This window comes from Phoxinus phoxinus (genome assembly GCF_949152265.1).
Source record: "Phoxinus phoxinus genome assembly, chromosome: 14".
Taxonomy (NCBI): Eukaryota; Metazoa; Chordata; class Actinopteri; order Cypriniformes; family Leuciscidae; genus Phoxinus; species Phoxinus phoxinus.
The window spans coordinates 6,739,173-6,764,178 of NC_136889.1; the positions used below are offsets into that span (position 1 = coordinate 6,739,173).

A 25,006-nucleotide genomic window follows, 5' to 3' on the forward strand; every position below is an offset into this window, starting at 1 on the left:
TGTTTTTCTTGCGCGGTGAACCAATAAGCTGGTGGACGGTCCAGAGCGTCTCTGCAGTGACTGGTCAAAGTGACCAGGGGGGTGGAGTGGGATGCTTAGAAGGAGGGATTTGTGTTGTTTAGACCAGCCCCCCTCCCGTCCCAAGTCAGCCATACCCCCTTTAATCGTTTTAGCGTGTTAGAGAGTGTGCAGCTTCACTCCTGAGACAAACTTGTGTGGATGGAGCAAGACATCTTTCTCCGTCCATCCCTCGCATACCAAGTCAGACTGACTTTATCATTCACCGATTCTTTATTTTGTCCTTGTATCTGGAGTGACTGACTGAGAGGAAAACAGAAGCAGGTTCTTTAGACTCGGAGGAAGAGAGTGAGGCTGCCCGAAACAGGACATCACCAGAAAGCAGATCAAGATCCGCAGAAGACAGCCATCATGTGTGACTGTTTTCACCTGGCATTTCCCAACTGGCATGCGTCAGCCACGGGTGGGCATCACTCTTTATTTTGCTCTGTCTCTTTAGCTTTTCTTCTCTCTCTCGCTCTGTCTCATTCTGCCTGCTCTGTGCTATTTTTATCTCCGCACTCAGCACCTCTGGTGGCAGGACAATATAATGCTGCAGTTGGACTATGGATGTGTGTGTTAGTGGGACACTAGTGCTGTGCTTGTTTACAAGCATCACTGCATTTCTCTGCTGAGATGACGCTGCACTGTGTGTGATTGGGTGTGTCTGCAGTAAAGGGGGCGTGGCTATGTGGCCGTGGGTGTGTCAACAGAGTTATGCAGTATTTTATCAACAGCATCTGCAGTGTGTTTGTTTACAATATTGAGCATGATTTCAGAGCGTTTAAGAATTGCTGAATTTGGATTGTGTTCTTTATAAGGGCGTACGAAAGCTTGAGGTCTCATTTTTGTGTATTTCTACAGTAATATATATATTTATATATTTTTAAAGTGCTGTTTTATTTGAATGTGTGTATGTATGTATATAGATATATAAACTATGTGTGTATATATACTTTATGTATCACATATATATTTTTATATAGAATATTTATTTAAATTCATAGATTTTTTCATAGTATATTAATAAAAAAGGCATAATGCATAAATTGATAAATAAATACATATATTTAATAAAATATAATTACATATAGGCTATGATATATAGGTATATACAATTCTAAAATAGGGAGCACACACACACACACATATATTTTATACAATATTTTATTCTTAGGAGAGAATTTTATATATAATTATATTTGTTAGTTATAACAATATATATATATATATATACAATTATATACAAGTTATATATATATATATACAATAATATAATATCCATTATATAAGTAAACAATTCTAAAATAAATAGAATATTTCAAATTCACAAGCAATCAGGGAGCTAACACACACACACACACACACACACACACACACACACACACACACACACACACACACACACACACACACACACACACACACACACACACACACACACACACACACACACACACACACACACACACACACACACACACACACACACACACAGTGGTCATTTGGCATATGTGCATCTTATGTATCTTTTTTAATGTTTTCTATAACAGTCTTTGGTTGTGTCATTTACAGTAACTGCTCTTTTTGGCTTTGTTACAAAGACTTTGAAATCCAATTAGCCTGTTAACCAAACCACTCTAAGTTATTTGGTCAACATGTCCTATCCAGTTCAACTAGCAGATTTATCTGTAGTTTTTTCCTTTGACCTTCAGTTAAACTTCAAGCTCTGGAAACATACAAACAGACCTAGATGACCCAAATGAGACAACAGCTATTTAAGTGATCTTACAGGGTGCAATGAGCAACCAATACATCTCACAATTCAACAGCTGCATGACAGCTTAATTACTAGATATACAACCAAGAATGTTTTTGTGCTCTGGTTTTATACAGATATGATTTTGCAATGTCAGATTCATTCTGGAGCTTTTCCATGATGTTGAACATTAACACACAATCTGTGCGTGCTATCTGAGTGATTGAATTATGATCGCACTAAGATGAGTACATTGCAAGGATATCTTGTCAGTACTTAAAAGGTAAATTATTCTACAGCTGTACACATTATTTAGTCAAAATGAAGTTTTCACCCAAATAAAGTCTGTCCTGTGACAGATGGGTTTGGCTTTATGCTCAGATTCTCAAAGTGTGTAAATTGATATAAGATAAATCAAAATTCAATCAAAAAACTTATTTGTTTTGACTTTATACATATATTAGTGCATTCATTGGCCAGCAGCTATATATATATATATATATTTAACAAGACATTACAGTATACTAAATTTAGTTATTAGTAGCAATTTTACTGTAAAAAAAAAAAAAGCATATTTATAGAGAAGCTCTACAAAGATTAGTGCATCAGCAGTCCATAAAATAATTATTGATTATGCGCACTGGAGTCCACTCCTAAAATAAATCATAACTATCAGCATCTCACTAATGACCTCCTGCCAATGAATAAATGATGAATTTGAGAGAGTTTCCATATTTCGTGGTTAGTGTGATCGGCTGAACATTGAAATCGAACATAAACTAAATAAATTGGTTTTGTATGTCTGAACTGATAATATGACGATATAATCATGACTTGTTTTTTCTTGTTTTACTTTTTTACCATATTGTGAGATATTTATTGGGAAAATTCAGTCATCGTTTATTCAACCTCATGTCATTCCAAACCTGTATGATTCAAGATATTTTGTAAGTTAACAGGGTCCATTCCACATTGACTTTCATTATATGGCGGATTTGTATTTTTGAAAATGTCTTATTATTTATTAAACATACGAGTTTGTAATGACATGAGGGTGAGTAAGTGATGACAGAACTTATTTCCGGAAGAACTCTATCTTTAACCCATCAATCTAAAGCCATTATCTCATTGGCACATAAATGTATCAATTAATGTTCCGCATTGATTGGAAACATGAGGTAAATTGGTCCCATGTTCTCTTAATATGGAAGAAAATCCAATTCCGTTTTCAGTTTATTTTCCCTCTCCGGCCCTATAATTCAATTATATTTTGAATACAAACAAGTCTTTCCCACTTGACTGAAAGAGTCTTGTGTAGGATGTTATGAGCGCAGGGCAGAATTGATGTTCCTGCTCCCTGTAACTTGCTGAGCAGCTAATTAAGCACATTAGTGAGCCGAAGGAGCAGAGCTGGGCCCATATGGCCACAGGAGCAGAAAACAACCTAATGCCTGTAATCTTGGTCATGGGTGATGTGCAAACATACAGGATCAGTAGTTGGGAAATTCCAGGGTTTGTAAAGTTAATCTTGTTGTAATATCATGAAATGTGAAACATACTACAGCATTTACAATACTTGTTTCAGTAAAGGGGGTGTGTAAAAGGTTTAGACCTTTGGACTTAATATTGCATTTTATAAATAAAATTAATCATAAATTATTAAGCATGCATATGATAAGTACTTTACTAATAATAAATAGGTCACCTAAATATGAAAATTCAATGATTTACTCACCTGTTGCTCCAAATTTGTAGGCTATACTGTTATTATTACGGTGAAACAGAATTTTTCAAGAAATTTCATGCAGCTCTTTTCCATTCAACCACATTTCATAGCGACCATCTCTAAAAGGTTCTATGGAAGCTTGTTTCGTCACAGAATAAAAAAATTATAATTTTATCTCGCAATTGCGAGTTTACATCTCACAATTTGACTTTATAACTCGCAGTTGGGAATTGACATCTTGCAATTCTTACTTGATAACTCGCAATTGCAGGTTTATATCTCACAATTCGGAGAAAGAAAAAGTCTGACACTCTGAGACTTTATCTCTCAGAATTGTGTGATAAACGCAATTGACCGTTCGCAAAGACCCGCCCCCCTTAGTTACTGTTGCTATGTCCGACAAGCTACGCCGCTCACACGCCACTCCATGTTCTCACGCAGTGAAAAATACATCGTGGAGCAGAGAGGACACTGACAACACGCTGACAGACTGTACAGACCAGGTTACTTTCAGTTACTTTTGATAACTGAAAGTCAACTGAAAAACAAAGTCTCACCTTTCAAATTTGGTCATGATTTAAAAGAAATTTAAACAATCAATACCGTTTTATGGCTTTTTAATGTGTCTGTCAGATCGCTGTGTCGCCTCAGTTAAAGCTGCTCGTGAACCGATCATCTCTTCCTTCTAGTTCATTTATAGCAAATAAACATGAATGAACATAAGAAGGAATGTTGTTTTAACCGCGGAAAGGCGTCAGTACACTCCGTTTCTCAAGTTCAAATCCTCCCATGTTAATCTACTAATTTTCCTGACTGCTTTGTCGGACAAAATGGCGGATGGTGAAGTATGATTGGTCAGATCACCTGTCAATCAAGCTCCCTGCGAAGGGTCAATTGTGAGTTATTATGGTCAAAATTTTGATATAAAGTCTCAATTCTGAAAAATGAAGTCGCAATTCAAGAAATAAATTCAGAATTGTGAATTTTTCTAGCAATTGTGAGTTTGTATCTCACAATTCTGAAAAAAGTCTGAATTGTGAGATAAAAAAAATCACAATTTGGGAATTTCTTACAATTGTGAGTTTATATCACGCAATTTTGACCATAACTCGCAATTGGGAATTTACATATTTTTCTTATGTTTATCAGTAGTATTAGAGGATTTCATATAGTCACAAATAATATACTATTAAATAGTTTGGCTTGGTCACTTGCATAAAACACATTCTTATCACTTTTAGAGCAGCAGCCAATGAGCAAATATTTGATTAGGGAGTAACTACGTGATGAATTTACTAACTGAATTTCTCAGACAATTCAATTCAGTGACACTCATGTCCAGATCAAATAAATATGGTTCAAATATTTAATGAGAGAGAGAGACATACTGTCATTATGAGATTGACAGCTTGCTTCGCATTGAGTAAACTGATCCATTCTTTAAGCTCTTACTGTTTATTTACTCATTGTGTGACTAAAGCACAGTGCAATATCCCTAAACTGCACGAGATCTTGTCTTCATTCTGCATTCACATCTCATTGTACACTAATGTCATAACTATTTCATACGACTCAAATTTAAACTAAACAAATAGACAACATTCATCGGAGAACAGAGGGACATAAACACCCTCAAATACAATTCTTTGCTTAGAAAAATCACTAAAAATCTCAAGGGCTCACATTTGTGAACGTGTGCAAGCAGTGCAACACATTCACATGTTTGTTCCTCAGCACAATAGCATTAGCAGGACCACAGCCCTGAAACAAGGTTGTGTCATACCTTTAAAAAAAGGGCAGGGCCCTTCATCTTCTCTACTAAAACTATACCCACAGACAGTCCTGTCAATTCATGCTGTGCTCTAAGTGAATTACTATCTAAAATATATATTCCTCCAAGTAAACCACAGATCAGGTAGGTACAAACTTAATATTATTAACCTATTTTAAGCTATTTTCATGTTGGCACATGGATTGTCTTTAGTGTTTGTACGTCAAGATATGTCAGTAACAGTAAGCATGTTAATGGCAATACGGTGTGATTAGTACCTGAACCTTTAGTCACAAGCTTAAACTGATTTCACAACACCAGCAGAGCTCACATATTTTATTTGTAATCCAAATAGAAAATGGATATTTCTGAAGCATAAGAGATGATTTCAACACATTTTGGTGTTGATTTGCATTTTAAATAGCTTACATTATACATACTGTACAAGTGTATTAATGATGGACAATGGCCTTTGAAAGGAAATTATGTATTGTATTATTCATAATTATTACACACAGCGCCTCCTTTTCTTTTTGTCATTTCATCTGAATATCAACATTTGTAAGATTTCATTTGCCGAAACAGTTTTGAGGTAAATTTTGTGTCTCTGGAAAATAGTGATATATATTTATTTTCATTTAATTTCAAGTTTTTTTGTGTGTTTATTTGTCAATGAGGGATTATTTAGATTTGTGGAGTAAAATGTATAATTTCTATTCTTAGAATTGGCACATTAGGCCCCAGGTGGCATGTTTTTACTACTAGTGTTATTATTTTCTTGATTTAATAATTATTGTAACCTTATTTTAACCAACGGGTATTATTATTCAGCATTTCCATGAATTAGATGTACATTTCAGACATCTTTGATTTCATTACAATCTATAGATTAGTTGAGTGAAATCGTTAAATTTGCATCGCTATTATGACATATCTTGGTAAGACTTTGTTATGTTACATGTAGTTTCTATATTAATTGCTATAAATTCTGCATAATTACATTCAACTAACCCTAAACCAAACATAATCCTAATCCTGACCCTATAAATGTAGTTAATTAATATTATTCAAATGTAATTACACTGTATAAGGACCCCTTAAAATAAAGTGTAACCCATATCTTCAATTAAATTATGGGCAATTAAATAAGTATATATTCATGCCTGTATGTAAGTCATAGTATAATTCTACTTTTCAGATAAATCTATTTTACTGGGATTCTGCTTTTTCTGTCATCGGTTATTTAATTATTATCAGCTAAAGTGTCAAAATAAAATTTTAAATACAATAGTACAGTACATGAATGACACTTTACATTAATGACACCTTACCCCTCTTTTCATATTTTGGGCTATATAACTTTAAGCAAATGTTTTTTTCCCCCTATAATAACACATTGGCTGATGCATCATCATTCTGCACATGCTAAACTTATATCTAAATATGTTACAATTTAAAAGTAAGTTCCCAATACTACCCAACCTGACACGGGTGGGGAGCAAACAGTCAGGGACAAAGAACACAAAAGATACAAAGGCCTGTTGTTTAATCTTGTTTCATTCACTGTGTTGGTTCTGGGCAGATATTATAAAACTGAACAAAACATCTTAAGCCTGTTTAACTACAATAGCAGCAAGAATAAAAACTTTGTTGAAACTTGTTGATCTGCACCATGACATATCGAACATCAAAACCACAGCTATGCCGTTCATCATAAATGTTAAACCAAAACCTCACTTAAATACAATCATCCCTGATCTCTCCTACTGTACACACATCGGTTTACTTAAACCATTGGTTTTGCCAACATCATTGATTGGATGAACACATGTGACCCGTTTAATGAATGGCTTCTCTTGTCTTGCATATCATTTGGGCTTATTTATTTCTCACTGTACCATTCAGTTATCACGAAAGAGCCGGGTTTTATATCCCAGGGAAGCAGAAGTGGTGCTAAACCTCTTACAAGTATAAAATGGCTTTACCTGTGGTTAAACAGAGTTTAAACAGCCTAATTTTGGTTCGCATAAAACTTGCGTAATTTGTTTTTAATTTTTGAGATAAGGGTGTGTTAAGTAACCTGCCTAATGACAGAGTGACAGTTTAAAACCATTGATTTGGATTGTTCACAAAGCCTTTGACATCCACAAAGGATATGGGAAGATTGTTCTCCTCCCTTTAATAAGTCTATTAATTAACTGCGCATAGTTGGTCATTTGTATTTAGCATTTTTTCCCCCATCTGTCATTGGTGCATTTCCCAAGTTTAGGAGTGTCTGATTCTTAGAAACTGTGAAAAGATATGAACAATCTGCTAGTGTAATCATACTATTCATATGTGCTACATGGCATGCACATACTGTACATAAATCTCTAGTGTGCTTTAATGCCATCTAGACCTGATGCCTGGATAAGTGCTTGCTGGAAACTGCAGGTTAATAGTCTGCGCAGAGTGAGGCTCATGGAAAATGTTTATGTACTGATCCTTTTATTTTAAGTGCATTGTGTTATGGGAAACTGGAAATGAATGGCTTTCTCAGAAGAAAGGAGGTCATGAGAGTATTCTTGCTGCTGGTATAAGCAATATTTAAATGGTCTATTGTATAATATTGTTAAATACATACAACCATTTGAAAAATTATTTCTTCATGCCGTAAAAGTTTTATTTATTTTATTTTATTTAATCATTATTCTTTTAATAATACCACATTTCCAGATATTATATATCAATATTAGTTTCATTGTTCTTTTTTGGATCAATCGAAGCCCATGTTTCTATGTTGTCCTTATTGCTGACAGTGTAAGCCAACCCATTCAGATCAATACAGTGCCTCACTTTACAGGAAGCAACAGAAGCTTAGGTAGACTATCTGGATCCTGTGGGAATATCTACCAGGAAATCTTGCATACAAAAATCTTGCTTTAGACTTGCCTTGCAATTCTGCAGATACAAAAATGTTGGTCCATCAAAATAAACCCCTTATTGACTCTCCAATCAGTTAATCTGTTAAATAGGTCGGTATAGATGGCACTGATGACCAGCAGGCTCTTGGCATTTAGGACGGATTCTTTAAATTTAGTCATGTGTGCAGAAGCATTACAAAGGGCTTATTCTGCATTTTTCATCATAACAGGTGAAGGGCGAAGGCTGAAGGGTCCAGAACCAGACACAGATGATGATTTAGTGAGTATCACTCAAGTACAGAAGATTCAGCAAATACATGTATCTTTTTATCTTTCTATTTTAAACTGGTTGATTGTTTGAACAATCTTTAATTGGTATCTTTAATGTAACAGACATGTGAGGAGCCTGAAGTTTTAGAGGAGGAAAGACCTCGTCCTCAGGGTTCCTCTCCTGTTGAGGAATTCCCCACCACAGAAAAATACGAAAAACAGGTGACTGCTATTTTACACAATGCTATGTATGATAATCCAAATTTAGAATTTCATAATGCTGTATCTGATCTAACTATTACACTATATAATAGATTACATACTAACTATTTTGCCAGGCTGAAGGTGACTTTTATGACTCACCCACCAAGAGTTCCAAGAAAAGCAAAAGGATTGGTTTTGGCTCACTGTTTGACAAGCGTTCTGCCAAGATGAATCAAACAGAGGTCAGACATGCCTAAATTTCTCTCTTGTGAAGAATACAGATGATTAGAAAGATTTCTGAATGACTTTGCTTTTTGTTGCAGGACATGCAAAATGATCAGTCAGAAATGATAGTGAAAACGGACAAAGAAGTCTGTGCTGAGGGTTTGGTTGTAAGTGGAGGGGGAAAGGATGGCATCTTCATCAAGGAAGTAAAACCAGAGTCACCTGCCTCAAAGAATCTAAGTGTGAAAGAAGGTGAGATGTCATATAGCACATTACAGAACATTTCTTAGGCTAGAATACAGATAATTATTTTCCTTGCATCCTCATTTGTGTCCTTCCATCTGGCCTTTCAGGTGATCAGATTCTTAGTGCTACAGTATACTTTGATAATGTGTCATATGAGGACGCCCTCCAGATTCTTGAGCATGCTCAACCATATAAAGTGGCATTCTGTCTAAAACGCAAACCACCTCCAAGAACCCAGGAAGATGCTGAGACAATGAGGCCAGATATAACCATTGTAATTATCATACTGTCCATTATATTCAATTACAGAATACTACAAAGCTTCTTTAGAGATGTCATTGATCATTGCTTCATCAATGTTTACAGGGTGAGGAGGCTGAACGAGAAGAGGAAGGAGGAGGACCAGAAATGAGAGGTCGAAGAAAGATGAAAAAACAACATGATCGCATCTCATGGCCCAAATTCCCCACCTTCAGCAAAGGTCGCAGGGCAAATTTTAAGAGATCGCACAGCACATCAGAAGCAGAAGAACAGAGAAAATTAGAGATAAGTCCTCCAACGAGTGACACAGAATCTCCCATTAAGTCTCCATTAAAATCCCCAGATGAAAAAGAGAAGAAAAAGATACACAAAATGAAACTTAAGATGAGGATGGCAGACTGCAGGAGCAAGTCTGTTGAAGAAACCCAAGAAAATGAAGTGGTACCAACAACAGACAATATGGAGGTCTTGGACAACCAAATTATTATGAATATAGCCGTAGAGCAAGTGCCAGGGACGAATGTGTTAGAGAGCCCAAAAATCTTGAATGAAGCTGAAAATACTGACTCAACTAAAACACGGAATGAATATACATTCCCGACTTTGCCAGCGACTGAATCGCTACATAAAGTTGAGCTCATCAGTTTGGACACTACTTTAAATACTACTGATATTACAGTTGCTCTTAGAGAGGATGACAAAGAAAGGCGAGAGATATCAGAACTGAAGGTTAGCATTCCAGGAAAGGATAAATATGAAACAGAGAGCCAATTAAAATCCTCCACAAGTGGGATGCGAACTTTGGATACATCAGCATTCGACAATATTATGGACAGTCCTAATGTAATATCACAAATTGAAGCAGTTGGACATCAAGTTGATTCTGATAGCAAACCAATAAATAAAGAAATTGTAGAGAAGACCCAAAAATCAGGAGAAATTAACATGGATATAACTAAAGTTGATGTTTCTCTTGACATGCCAGATGTAGGACCAATAAGCAAATCACCAAGAATTGGCAGTGACAAGGAAAAGAAAGAAAGAAACATCCTAGAAACAGAAAGTTATGGGATTCGAACCAGGGGACCAATGGCAGACAGAGCCTCATCAAAGAGTCCCTTTGCAAACACGGTAAACAGACTAGAATCAGACACTTTCACTTTTGAGATTCAAACAAAACAAGATGTGTCTTCAACGGTCATGGACACAAAGAAACCAATCACTTCAACACCAGTTATATCCCAGCCAAAATCACATGCTCTGGAAGTGGACAAAAGTGGGAAGAGTACTAAGGTTGCTGACACCGAAGAAACAAAAAAAGAAAATTTGGAATCAAACTTTAAACTACCTAAGATGGATCTCTCTGAATTCAACCACGAAGACTCAATAACTATGAGGCAAAGAGACCCAAACAAAGTGCCTCTCCTGAAACGAGAGGAAATTGAGATTCCTGGCATGGAGGACAAACGATCAAAAACTAAGCTTAAGTCTCCTAAAATTAAAGAACAAAAAATTGAGAAGATAATAAATATCTCAAAAGCAGAAAAACCAGTGTTTAATGTTGAGGATGTAAAGGAAGCAGTATTAAAATTCCCTGCCTTTAAATTACCCGAGAGAGACATCACAGGAGTCCTTGTACAAAGAGAGATCACAATAAAATCAGACAAGATTGGCATAACACCTAAAGGATCCCCTAGTAAACTTTCAAGCATGAGCACAGAAATAAACATTAAGTTACCTGACACAATGGATAAAGAAGAACAGAGACCTTCTCCTGTTGCTTCAAAGGATCAAGGCATCTTATTACCTAAAAGTGAACAATTTCATATTTATGAAACAAGTGTAACAGAGAGTAAAACAGACCAAACTAAAATTAAGCCAGCAGACCACAAACCCAAATCTGGCAAAATGTTAGTGAGGGATACGACAAGTACTTCCCCAGATGTCAAATTCAAACTTCCAAAACGTGAAGACATTGAAATACCCGGAATGGAAGCCATTGAACAATCAGTTCAATTGCTAAAAATCAAAGTAGCTAAAGATGCAGACACACAAGATGAGGCAGTGAAAGACAATACTGATACCGATATCAAAGCTGACAGAAAAGGACATGAAAAGAAATCAAAGAAAGCAAAGATATGCATGCCTAGTTTTGGGATCAAGACACCTGACATTCACTTCCCAGGAATCACGATTGAATTACCAAAAAAGGATACATCATCAAAAAGTGATCGTGATGCAATCAAGGAGATGAAGACTGACCCAAAAATATCTATCGATGAAGACCATGTAGCCATCAAAAAATCTTCTGAAGAAGCAACATTCAAAAAATCTCAAAAAGGTGAAAGTTGTACACCTGAGCATATAACTAAAAAAGCACATGATATAGAGGGTGGTCAAATGCTCCATCATGATGTTTGCACTAGCATTAAGGAAACCTCAAAACAAGATGTTGAAGGAGAACTGAAGGCTGAAGTCAAAAGCAAAGACACAGATTCCTCTCCACATAAAATGAAGATGCCTAAATTTAAAATGCCAAAAATTGGAGGTAAATCAATGAAAGGAACAACTGAAGTCACTACGAAAGAGGATGCTACAGTGGAAGAATACATACCGGTAATAGAGATTGCATTAAAATCTGAGAAAAGAACATCTGAGACTGATCCCAAAGCATATAGTTCAGAAACAGACCAAAATTTGAATAAATTAAAAATGCCAAGCATAGATGTTTCTGTTCCAAAAATGAAAATCCCCAAGACAGAGGGGAAATCAAAGCAGGAGGAAACTGGGCTATCAACACCTGAAAGAGTTGGGAAAGTTGACAAGAAGGTTGAGGCTGCAGAGGATACTCGAGAAGAGAGTGGATTTAGAATGATCAATTTTGGTGTCTCATTGCCAAAAGAGAAAACAGAAGAAGCTGGTCTGTTACCAGAGGAATCTAAAAAATCTATCATAAAGGTTATTGGAAAAACCGAATTGGAGCCATCTATACTGCCACAAGCTGAAAAAAAAGAAACAGAGTCTAAAATGAAGAAAAGGAAAATATCATTTCCCAAATTTGGATTCTCTAAATCAGAGACAAAAGTATCTGATGCTGAAATAACTCTTCCAACTGCACAGGGTTCTTTACAAGGTGCAGATGAGATAGAAATAGACGTTGAAAGTAAGACCACAGACGTAGAAGCTGAGTTCAAGGATTCAACAGATTCTCACACAAAATTTAGACTTCCCACAATTAAACTTCCCAAATTTGGAGTTTCATTTCCAAAGACAACCGATGCTGGGGCGGAAATTCAAATGCCTGAAGTCCACACAAATGAAACTACAAAGGATGTTAAATTGCCAGAAACTAAATTATCTGTAGAATCTACAGATCTATCTGACAAAAAAGGCTTGGAGATGACTCTCAGTGTATCCAAACCTGAAGTTGATTTGTCTCTACCCGAGGGAAAAACAGAAATCAAAGGTATTTGCATTCCAAAAGTTGATGATTTTCAGACAAAAGAAATAAAATCATCTAAAGATATTTCATTTTCTAAACCAAAGGTTGATCCTAGTCTGAATGACCGTGATATTGAAGAAATTCCAGCTGTTGAGTTTTCAAAACCAGACATCAAAGCTGCAGACATTGATGTCAGTCTTCCACAGGTTGATTTATCCATTCCAGAAGTTTCTTTGGATTTAAAAGAGACGGATATGAATTTCACAATTTCAAAGGATGATGCGGAACATAAAGATCTAACAACTGGTGGTACACCAGTAAAGTTTAAACTCCCCTCTATCAACTTTCCAAAATTTGGTGGGAAATCTACCAAGGTAGTGAAAGACATGCCCTTTGTAGATATAGATGTTGAAGAACCTGATGTAAGCCTTCCAGAAACACAAATAAGCATGAAACTCAAAGATGGTGCCCCATCAGGTGATGTCAAGGATTATTTTGTGACTACAGAAGGTCAATCTGTTAGTGTAGACGAGGTTACAGTTACACTGCCAGAATATGGCATTAGCCTTCCAAAGGTTGAAGCCTGTAAGCCAGCTGATAGTATGGACAAAGAAGAATCAATTATAGACACCCAAAAATTAAATGCAGAATCTGACCAGGCAGAGAAAGGTCCAAGATCTCCAACAAAAAGTATACTTCCCACAATTAAATTTGGTGTCTTATTTCCAAAACCAACAGATGCAGTCTTTGACAATCAAATGCCTGAAGTCACCACAGATGAACCCACCATGGAAATAAAAGTGCCAGAAGCTAAACTGACTGGAGAACTGCCATCATTACCTGAAATCAAAACCCCACAAATTATTCTCAGTGTTTCAAAACCTGAAGTGGATGTATCTATACCAGAGGTAGAAAAGGGTTTTGATGCACACTTTGAAAAAGAAAAGATATTGTCTCCAAACTGTGCATTTTCTAAACCAGAGGTTAACGTGAGCCTTGTAGGTCATGGTCTTGATCAAAAAGTAACTATAGAAGATTCGAAAGTGCAAGCCGAGAAACTTGAGATGGGAGTCGAAGTTCCTTTAGGTACAGTAGATGTATTCATACCAGAGGCTAAAGAAAAAGAAAAACTTAAAAAACGTAAAATTTCATTTCCAAAATTTGGCTTTTCCAAATCTGACACAAAGATCCCTGATGCTAACACCGGTCTTCAAAAAGAAGGAGAATCTGTGCCAGACACTGAGATCAAAGAGACTGAGGTGACGATTCCTGCTCCAGAGGTTGAAGTCCAGTTGAAAAACAAAAGTGCTTCTGGTTCTCCATCTAAATTTAAGCTTCCAACAATTTCTCTCCCTAAATATGACATTTCCATTTCAAAGACTGGAGAAGAATCTACTGCAAAAGCTGGTGATGATGCACAGTCAGAAATAAAGGCAACATCAACAGTTGCATCACAAGATAAAGAAATAGAACCATCAAAATCTATTTTTGAAACCCTACCAGTAGATGCTGAAATTAAGATTCAAGACACCGATCCTGGAGGTCAAGGGAGTAGATTTATGATGCCCAAATTTGAATTTTCATTTCCAAAGCTAAAGGGACCAGAATTTAAAAAGGGCACATCAAGAACAGATGTAGAACAACCAGAGGCTACACTGAAAGATGACATTGAGAGTGCTGAGGGAAAAGCAGACATACCTGAGGCTTCTTTGAAAATGGAGGTAACGATGAAAAAGCCAAAAGAGCCAAGCTCAGAGCATGCATTTTCTAAACAAGACATTAAAGATCCAGAGATTAATGTTGAGAGAGGTGATACATCTATGGCAGTTGGTGAAGTGGATGTGAATCTTGAGTCTGACTTAAAAGATTATTCAACCACTGGAGGGTCACCATTCAAATTCAAACTTCCTTCTTTCAAGCTACCCAAATTCGGAAGTTCATCTTCCAAAGTAAAATCTGAAATAACAGATTTGAGGGGTGAGGAAATTACTTTGGAGGCTGAAGATATATTTACACCAGTAGAAGCGTCAGATGTAAAAATTGACTTTAATGTGCCCAGTCAAGAGCTGAAGAAACCCTCAATCAGTGTTGATCAGCCAAAGCTAGATACTGGAGATCAATACACCATGTCACATACAGAGGCCATAACATCAAAGGCAGAAGTTGATATTTCTTTACCAGAGACAAAACTCGGGGAACTGTCAGCTGGAACTGAAGTACCACAAGCTAAAACAGAAAGCAAAAAAGATCAAGAAGTTGATTTAAAAGACCCAGGTATAAAAATGAAAAGAAGTGGCTTTTCATTTCCTAAATTCGGATTTTCTAAACCCGATATCAAGACCCCAGACACTGATGTCAATCTTGCACAAGTTGATACATCTAAACCAGAAGGTGATGTGAAAATAAAAGAACAAAGTATGAACATCACAGTGTTAAATTTTGAGGCTCAGCAAAAAGATACAACAACTTTTGGTGCCACAACAACATTTAAACTCCCCTCAATCAACCTCCCAAAGACTGGAGGACAAGCTATGAAGGAAGAGAAAACAATGCCAGATGTAGATATAGCTGTTAAAGAACCTGAAATGAGCGGTCAATATACACAAATAAAAATATCAGGTGAAGCCCCATCAGCTGATATAAAGGGACCTCATCTAGCCACAGAGGTTCAATCTGTAAGTGTGGACTTAAAGGTCGAAGATGCTGAACTTGGAGGACAGGGGGGAGAGCTGAAGATGCCAACATTTGGTTTTGACCTTCCTAAAGTAAAAGGGTTTGATTTAAGTGCATCAAAGACAGAGGATATAGCTGAAGAAATTGATCTAAAAAAAACAGAGATAACAACCGAGGGGAAAATTCACCCACCAGGACATGATTTTAAAGGCTTAGATGTACAGATAAAGACATTACCTGAATTTGGGGTTTCAAAAGCAGAAATAAAATCCCCTGAGGTTGATGCAAGCATCCAAAAAACTGATATCCCCATATCAGAAGGCAGTTTGGGCCTAGAAGAAGCAAATATGGACATTGAAGTGTCAATGGAGCCTGAGCAAAAGGGTTCAACATTTTTTGGATCTCCAACAAAGTTTAAACTACCTTCATTCAGCTTCCCGAAATTTGGTGCTAAATCACAAAAAGGATCATTAGACATTAATGTAACTGATTCAGAACTAGGGGGAACAAATATAAAAAGTGATATTTCTAAACCTGACGTCAAACTAGAAGAACAGCCACCCAAAAATGAATCCGAAGTTGAAAAGAGTGCAGATATGCCTGAGGTTGATTCCAAAGGACTGCAAGTAAAAGCGAAGAGACCAAGTTTTTCATTTCCTAAGTTTGGATTTTCTAAACCAAACACTGCAACTCCAGAAGTTGATGTCAGTGTTGAAAAGGTTGAAGTTTCCATACCAGAGGGTAATGTACCTGTAAAAGAGCAAACAGCAGAAGTTACATTTTCGGGAAGGGAAGCTGAACAGAAAGATCTAACAATTGTTAGTTCCCCAACCAAATATAAACTGCCAGAAGTTAACCTGCCAAAATTTGGAGTCAAAAGTTCAAAAGGTACAGCAAGTTTACCATCGGCAGATAAGGACATTAAAGGAATAGAAATTACTGCTCATGAACCAGACATCAAGGTGTCAGGAAAAATACCAAAAACCACAATAAGAGAAACTGATGTTCATCTAGCAGAAGGTAAGGTAATACTACCCCAACCTGATGTTGACGTTCAAGACATATCCATTGAAGGCGAGGAAAATATACTTGAAGTTGACTTGAAAGGGCTCGATGTGAAATTGAAGAAGCCAAGCTTTTCACTTCCAAAATTTGGTTTTTCAAAGCCAGATATTAAGGGGCATGATGTGGATCATGCAAGTCAACCAAAGGCAAATATGTCTATGCAAGAGGGCAACATACCTGTTAAAGACCAAGATGCAGAAATTATCTTCACTGATGAAATGAAAAAACAAGAAGATCCAACTCATACAAAATATAACCTGCCCTCAATCAACCTCCCAAAGTTTGGAATCAAATATCCAAAGTCCACATCTGATATAGCAGCAGCTGAAGTAGATATCAAAAAACCTGAAATCAGTTTCTCTGAAACAATAGAGGTACAAACCACTGACACAGAAACAAACATGGATATTAAGGGGCCTACTGTTAATGTGGACATTAAGGTCAAAGAGATGGACATTGATGGGACAGGGAGTAAGTTCAAGCTGCCAAAATTTGGAATTGGTATGTCAAAAGGAAAGGAGATAGAGATAAACACAGAGACTGGCCTGCTATGTGAAGAAAAAGTGAATGTACAACAACCTGATGGTGCAATTCAAAATGTGACAATTGAGGGGGAAACAGATAAAGTTGACTCCAAAGGGCTGAAAGTGAAACTTCCCAAATTGGGATTTTCAAAACAAGATCTAAAGGCTCCTGAAGTTGATGTGAGTCTACCCAAACCTGACATGGGCACATCACAGGGAAATGTTGATTTTTCAGAGCAATCTGTGGATATTAAATTACCAGAAGAACAGCCTGATTTGAAAAAGGACACTTTTAGCTCTCCAACCAGATTTAAACTTCCAACAATCAATTTCCCCAAATTTGGAACCAAAACATCAAAGGACACAGTGGACATTCCTATGGCAAATGTGGACATTGATGAAGTTAGCCTTCCCGATAAGACGTTTAACATGTCAGGAGAAGTTGCAAGTGTTGACATGAAAGAGCCAACAGTAAATGTTGAAGATCCATCCATTGAGCTTAAAAGCAAATTTAAGCTTCCAAAATTTGGAATCGCTCTCCCAACAACTAAAGGTCCTGACAGTGACCAAGGGCTCAAGAAAGCTCTGACAAAAACAGAAGTGAAAATGTCAGGAGATGTGCTAACTACAGAAAAGAAAGAGCTAAAGTTACCCAAAGGAATAGTGGAAGTGGATATGCAAGCCAGTGAAATGACAACAGACATTTCACTACAGGGCACTGCAGAAATGGGAGAAAGTGAGAGAGATGGAAAAACTGAAATAACAAGTCCTCAATTTGGCTCTCCAACAAAATTCAAACTCCCAGAAATAAAATTACCCAAATTTGGATTTTCCGCTCCAAAGGTCTCTAGTGATGCACCTGATTCTGACATCAAGGAAATTAAAGTTAGTTCAGTAGATTATAAGATAGAAACATCAAAATTGGACCAATCAGATGACATCAAATGCAAAACTGCAGAGATTGAAACCCCATCTATTGATATGACCACAAAAGCAAAAGAGATTAATCAAGAGGGACAGGAAACTAAATTTAAACTTCCAAAATTTGGGATTTCATTACCCAAAGTAAAAGGTCCCGAGGTGATAGTAACTGCAAAAGAAGTAAAAACAGGAACACTTGAAATTGGGATCACTGAACCCGAAATTAAAATTGCAGCAGATGATGCAAGTCTCCCAAAAGTAGCCATGGCTTTAGAGGGAAGTTCCAGCCTTGAAAAAACAGAGGTAGAGACAGAGTTGAAAGATGATACCATTGTTGTTTCAGGTTCTCCAAGTAAATTCAAAATGCCTGCTTTTAAAATGCCAAGATTTGGAATTTCACCTAAAAAAACATCTGATGCAAAAGGAAAAGAAGCAGAAGGAAAAGATGTTCCAGACACTAAAACTGATCTAAATATTAAAGACAAACCTTTACAATTAGAAGTCTCCAAAGATATAGACAAAGAGGGTGAAATGAAAGAAACCACTGAACAGCCTCCAGAGGTTGTTGTAAAAAAAATGGAGGGTGACAAAGGCTCCCCGAGTAAATTCAAACTTCCTACTATGAAAATGCCAAAGTTTAGCATTTCAAGAACAAAATCTCAGGATGGAGAGGATGACACAACCATAACTGCTAATACCCCAGACACTAAAACACAACCGAAAGATGATTCACAAGGGCCTGGAAAGTCACCCAGATTTACAATGCCTAGACTTGAGGATGTTCTCAGTGGCTTTGAGGTTGAATTTAATGTTCCAACAATAGAGGAAATGGAAGAACAAATGGACAAACCATCTGTCAAGCAGGATCAGGAGGCTGGAGAAAAAGTTGAGGAAGTGGCAGAACATAAGGACAAAGGAGCGCAGGAGAAATCAAAGTTTAAATTTAAATTTCCAAAATTAGGATTCAGCCAGTCCTCAGATGAAAGTGATAAGTTAGTCGACGCCAAGATTGAAGAAAGTGAAAAACATCTGGAGACTTCAGTGGATCAAAAATCAGCTGTTAGCAAAGAACAAACAAAAACTGAAAAAGGAAGCTGGTTCAAGTTCTCATTTTCTTCTCCAACTAAAACTACAAAATCTGACGAGAAGGAACAAATAATCCAACCACCTGAAGAGGCTGAGAAGTCTGATGATGTAGAGAAAGAATCCAGCAAGGCACACGAGGAACCTGAGAAGAGCTTGTTCAGCGAGGCTGTGGAGGACAACATCAGCCCAACATTATCACTAAGGTCATCTGAAGCTTTTGCAGATATAAGTTCCACAGTAACCACTGAACATGTTGGCCTGTCACAGACCTCTCCTACAAAAGTTAAAGTGAAATATGCTGAACCAACTGCCACTATTGGGGTCAAAGATGTACAAACTAACGTTGTAACTTCCACAGCCAGATGTGAACTGATATCAATGGAGCCTCACCAGCCAGAAAAAGTCAACATCCCATTCTCATCAGATATGTCCTCAGCCTCAGTGGACACTCTGAAACAGATGTCAGGGGAAATTCATGTCATCACATCGAACATTCAAGCTATACCAGACACACAGCAAGCTGCAATCTTTACTAATCTAGACACCCATGGAATTCACACTTCACCATTACAAGTAACACTAGACTCAGACTCAGTGTTGACAGTAGAGGAAACCAGAGTGCAAAGTGGGAAGCAAACATTGGTGGAAAAGCATGTTGTGAAAGAAACATTACATGATGATAAAGAGACAATAATTGTGACACAGAGAACACGTGTATTTGAAGGAGACTTTGCAGAACCCATTTCTGATGATGCGGCTTCCTCGATTCGTAGGCTGAGAGACACGGTACACACTGAGAAAATGAGGTTTTTTGACAGTGTAGCAACAACTGAAGAGGTCACAATAGTGAGCTATGAAACATCATCTCTAAGATATATGGATTCCTCTACAGATGAGAATGAGGGGAAATGAACATGATATATGGCTGAGTTTATTTTATGCTTTTGAATGTATGTTTCAGTGTTCTCTTATATAATCATACAAGCCAGCTGAATTGTAATGCTAATTGTGTAAAATTACACTTACTTATGAACATATCACAGAGTATTGTTTAGCTAGTGAAGATTTTAAGCTTTAGAGTCTTAAGACAAAACAACTATATCCACTGGACGAATTATGTATGAACGATGAATAATAGGAAACAAAAATTATTATATTATAATTTGATGTGTGGGTTATCAGTGCACTTTACTGTAAAACTGTTATCTTTGGGAAATTGTTTACAGTGCAAACTCAGTCATATTCAAGCAAACAACATTTAAATAGATATATTCACAAATAAAATTAATAATAAAGTTGGTGTAGCTTTTAAAGACTGTTGACAGTATCACATATTGAGGCATTTGTTTCTTTGAGGTTAGGCTATCTTTTTTGAGAAAACTATAAAATTGCATATACAATCTGTGTTTCTGCAGCCTTGACAATAAATGAAAACAATTATGTAAATGTTTTATTTGTCTATCCATTATCTTTGTTAGCTTATGACAAAAGCATTTGATGGAATCAATAGATTTGAAAAATATACCGTATGCACATTTTCAAAATACAATAATTTTCTCAATAAGCAATGACTTTTCTTTTAACATGTATTGTCAAAAATCAAATTAATGTTGTAAGAGAAACACTTAAACTAGTCACTGCAAAATAAAAAAATAAAAAAGTGAAAATATGTTCCACGTCTCTGATTTAGTGTGTGTGAACACAAAAAAAAACACACAAAAAATTTGAGCAGACTGAGAGATAAATAACCTTGCCTTTACCATTTTTGATAGCAAATGTTGATCCCTAGTATCACTAATTGATTTTAAAATATAATAATACAATAATTTACAATCAATATAAGTGTAAAGCCAAGAAACAGAGTTAGAATAATGCACAAAGACAAGTAAAAAAGGCTGATACAAACATCTGTTGACATTTAGAATAATATTGCAGCCAACTTTCTCAGGAACTTTTTAAAGATCATTAAAGCTGCAGTCCGTAACTTTTTTGGGGTAACATTTTTGAGCAAGTACATAACTAGCCAGTGTTAAAAACTGTCTGCTTGTTGTAGCTCAATTCAAAACGGTAAGCTTGTAATAATGTTGTACTGGTGGATTTCCGCAGGAATTCGAGCATGTCTTTGCGTCATTACGTCACATCTGTACACATAAAGAAGGTGTCTCGGCTAGTAGGCTATATTGCGTGTGAGGATGTTGGAGGTGGAGATAGAGTGGTTTCTCACTCAGTAAATGTAAATAGGACAGTTATGCAGGGGAAAAAATACCCAAGTGTTCACTAAATAGATAACGCGTTTGATTTGAAAAATTCTAAATATTAGCAAGTTGGATTGGTACTGCAAAAAAATTTTATTTAAATAAATGTTTGGTAACATTCATGCTTTTTTCCACAGCTTCCCTTTAGCCTACTAATCAGAGTTTTACACAAAATCTATGAAAAGTACACATTGAAACAAATAATAATTATACTCATTTAAAATGAATCAGCCTGCATAAAAACAAATTTACTATACTGTATTTCAGATTCTGGTGTGCTGTTTCTACTTGGCTGCTATACCATATAAAAAGGTGGCCTACTGTACCTACACTATAACCTTTGGCCCAGAGAACATGAACATTGTTGTGGTTGTGCTCCGGCTTTTCGTGACTGTGCGGAATCTGCGGATGCATATGGTTATTATACTGCTGATAAAACATTCACTATACGCTTAAGAGATATAAACAATTTAGATGAAAAGGGATCTCAAGCTGACTAGCTGAAGACGTAATTGTAGCTTTACATATTAATACAGTAGGCCTACTTCCTTGAAAATAAATCTCAGCACAGCGCTACAACCATAATGAAATGACCCTTCACAATAGATAACGCTTTACAATGAATTCTAGAGAACTATACGGCAATCTGCTCAATAAAATAACCTACCTTACTTGCTTGTTAAGTAATAAAAACAACAGATCTCCGCGTAGCTTTTGCAACATTTCAAATCCCTCAGTGCCATAGACACTGTTGATTTTGTTTTGTTTTTTTGCCACCAGACTCCCCACTGTTCAGCGGTTGTTGTTTTTTAAAGGGGTGGTTGATTATGATTAGGCAATTTTCTAATTTAGTTAGTGTGTAATGTTGCTGTTAGAGCATAAACAACATCTGCAAAGTTACGAAGCTCAAAGTTCAAAGCAAAGGGAGATATTTGCTTTTAAAGAAATCACTTTTTAAGAACTACAACAAACGGCTGGTAGGGATCACACGACATTCCTCCAGAGTTAGTGACATCACCAACCCTAAAAGCTACATAAACCCCGCCCCCGGAACACGATTATCAAGACAGAATATGCTAATCAATGACTAGAAGATAACTACACATAAGCTACATAAATTCATCAACTAACCATTCAGAAACGTCCTGTTGCATTCTACATGTTGTCACTTTTTCTTGAGTCTCTCCATCATTGCCTGAATCCAGTTTGAACATAACAGGCTAAAAGTTTTAGAAATTTTCAGTGCAAGTCTGTGTGAGTGCAAGCTGTTGTAGCTCCGCCCTCTGTGCAACGAGCTGCAGCTCATTTGCATTTAAAGGGACACACACAAAACGGGTACTCCCACAACACCATAGGGTACACTCCTCAAAGCAGCTCGAGCAACTTTTCTTTATGGATATGAGAAGACATGCACGGGTGAGTGACATACGCAATTTCCTGCAAAAAACATCATGAGAGGTCTAAAATATCATCAACAACAAAAAAAAAGGTCTAAAATATCAACACTTACCATTGCGAATCAGGTTTGGAAGACTCATTCTTTAAATTTTGTTTGTTTTGTACAAAAGTTATAATGTAGGCGACCTATAAATATATGTTGCAGCAATGTTGTGCATGTGTGCATTTACTAGCCTACCTTTAAATTGAGTTGTGAGACTCAAGCTCTGTAAGTATCAAGCTCTGTAATATATCAGCAGTTGCATCAACATCAGGTATTAGAATAAATCATTTCAGTTGAATTAATTTTAAATTTGAATTTAAAAAAACAACAACAACAAAAACAGATTAAAGGGTTAAACAGCCTCACGGTACGTTCACACGGGGCGTGAGCGTCAACGCTTGACGGAAGGCGTGGCTGAAGTTTGGCACGACGCCATGGTCATAGCAGCGTCAGCCAATGAAATTAGACAGGAATGACAGGATGAACGTGATGAACGTGATTGGCTGCCGCCTGGCTACTGTATTTGCATAGAGCGATCCTGATTGGCTGACGCTTCCGCCTGCGGCGATTCACTGGCGTTGCTCGCGGCAGAAGTTGAAAAATTCTCAACTTCTGCTGCGAGCAACGCCAGTGAAGCGCTGCCGACGGATCCACAATTCATTTCGGCAAAGCTTGACGTCACCCATTCAAAGTCAATGGGAAGCGTTGACGCTAACGCCCCGTGTGAACGTACCGTAAGGCCGTGTGTCCACCAAAGCGTTTTTAGCCACCTGAAAACGCTAGGCGCTCTGCTGAAAACGCCGAGCTGCGGGCGCTTGAGAGCGTTTTGGCAGCGCAGTTTTTTTTTCAGTTGAGACGCATCGTTGCTATGATACAGAATATCCGTTGGTCCGTGTGGTATTAGTCCCGCCCCTCCTCCACTGTGATTGGACGGTTGGCTAAAAAGTGACAGTGATGAGCGCTGCGTTTTACCTAAAGTTGAACATTCTTCAACTCTCGGCGACCTGTAAAAAACGCTCAGCACTTGAGCGTTAAATACTCGCTCAGCGCCTCGTTACGCTCATGGCGTTCTAAAAACGCGGCGTTCCCATTGACAACAATAGAAAAATAAAGCCAGCCGCGTGAAAAAACGCTTTGGTGGACACACGGCTTAAGGGTAAAAAATAATGACTGCTATTGCCACTGCGGGATATACAGTATATTCTCCTGTTGAGGCGATGCACTACAATTTTATTTGTGTGCATTCTTGTGGTTGCTTAGATATTGGAATTGAACCAGCATTTGGTCTTTACTACTTTTTTAAATGAAACGCAATAAAGCAAAAGTCAGCCTGTTAGTAGCTAAAGGACGGACTAAGTGTCCTGATATAAGAATCATTTGTAAGGGATTTACATTTCTGTCTGGTTGGATGGCAACAAAAAATCACATTTATTACTTATGAGTGTAACAATATTAAATTGACACTCCTTAATTAAAACTCCTTTATTAAAATACAGATGTTTATTTTTAAAAAGCTGTTACTAAATACAGCATTTGAATAACTCTGAACTTCAACTATAAAACAATATTGTAATATTCAAACCTTGCTGTATAAGGGGAATTGATTGATTGATTGATTGATTGATTGATTGATTGATTGATTGATTGAATGATTGATTGATTGATTGATTGATTGATACGGACAGCAGGCTGGGGATTAAAAAGACTGATTGAAAGACACCCTAATAGTAAGTGCATTGCAAAAAATATATATAAATAAGTATAAGTTCAGTGCAATAATCAATGAGTAAAAATATATATGGGGTTTGTATATGTACTGTGGACTGTGGTCCAGTCAGAGCAGCAATTATACATACAATAATACAGGAACATACGCTGGTTTGATTCTTAAAACTCATTAAAGTTGAAAAGGCTAGGGAAAAAATGAACAGGAAATAGGCCTAGCCTAGCCTAGAAATCTAGACGCCCCTAGCGGCAGCAAAATGCAAAAATGTACATCTTGATGTAAGTCTGGCTGGCCAGGCTAGGCCTAGCCTATACCACGGTGGAAAAAGTGGACACTAGGCAGTCACTATTGTGTCATGTTAAAGGGACCTGAACCTAATCTGAACTAAGAAGTCACTGTTTACATGGAATATGATATGAACGTAAACAAACACGCAAACAGCAGGCCTATA

At 37.0% G+C, this 25,006-nt stretch overlaps 1 protein-coding gene across 1 annotated transcript; it reads left to right on the forward strand.

Moving 5' to 3' along the window:
• The first annotated feature begins 10 nt into the window (after positions 1-10).
• Positions 11-20,768, forward strand: LOC307010277 (uncharacterized protein). The gene is made up of 7 exons (XM_079634818.1): positions 11-481; positions 8,447-8,496; positions 8,610-8,708; positions 8,825-8,932; positions 9,014-9,167; positions 9,269-9,435; positions 9,528-20,768. Exons 1-7 carry the CDS (start codon positions 430-432, stop codon positions 20,043-20,045), a joined length of 11,148 nt encoding a protein of 3,715 aa, XP_079490944.1. The 5' UTR covers positions 11-429; the 3' UTR covers positions 20,046-20,768.
• Positions 20,769-25,006: the final 4,238 nt, after the last annotated feature.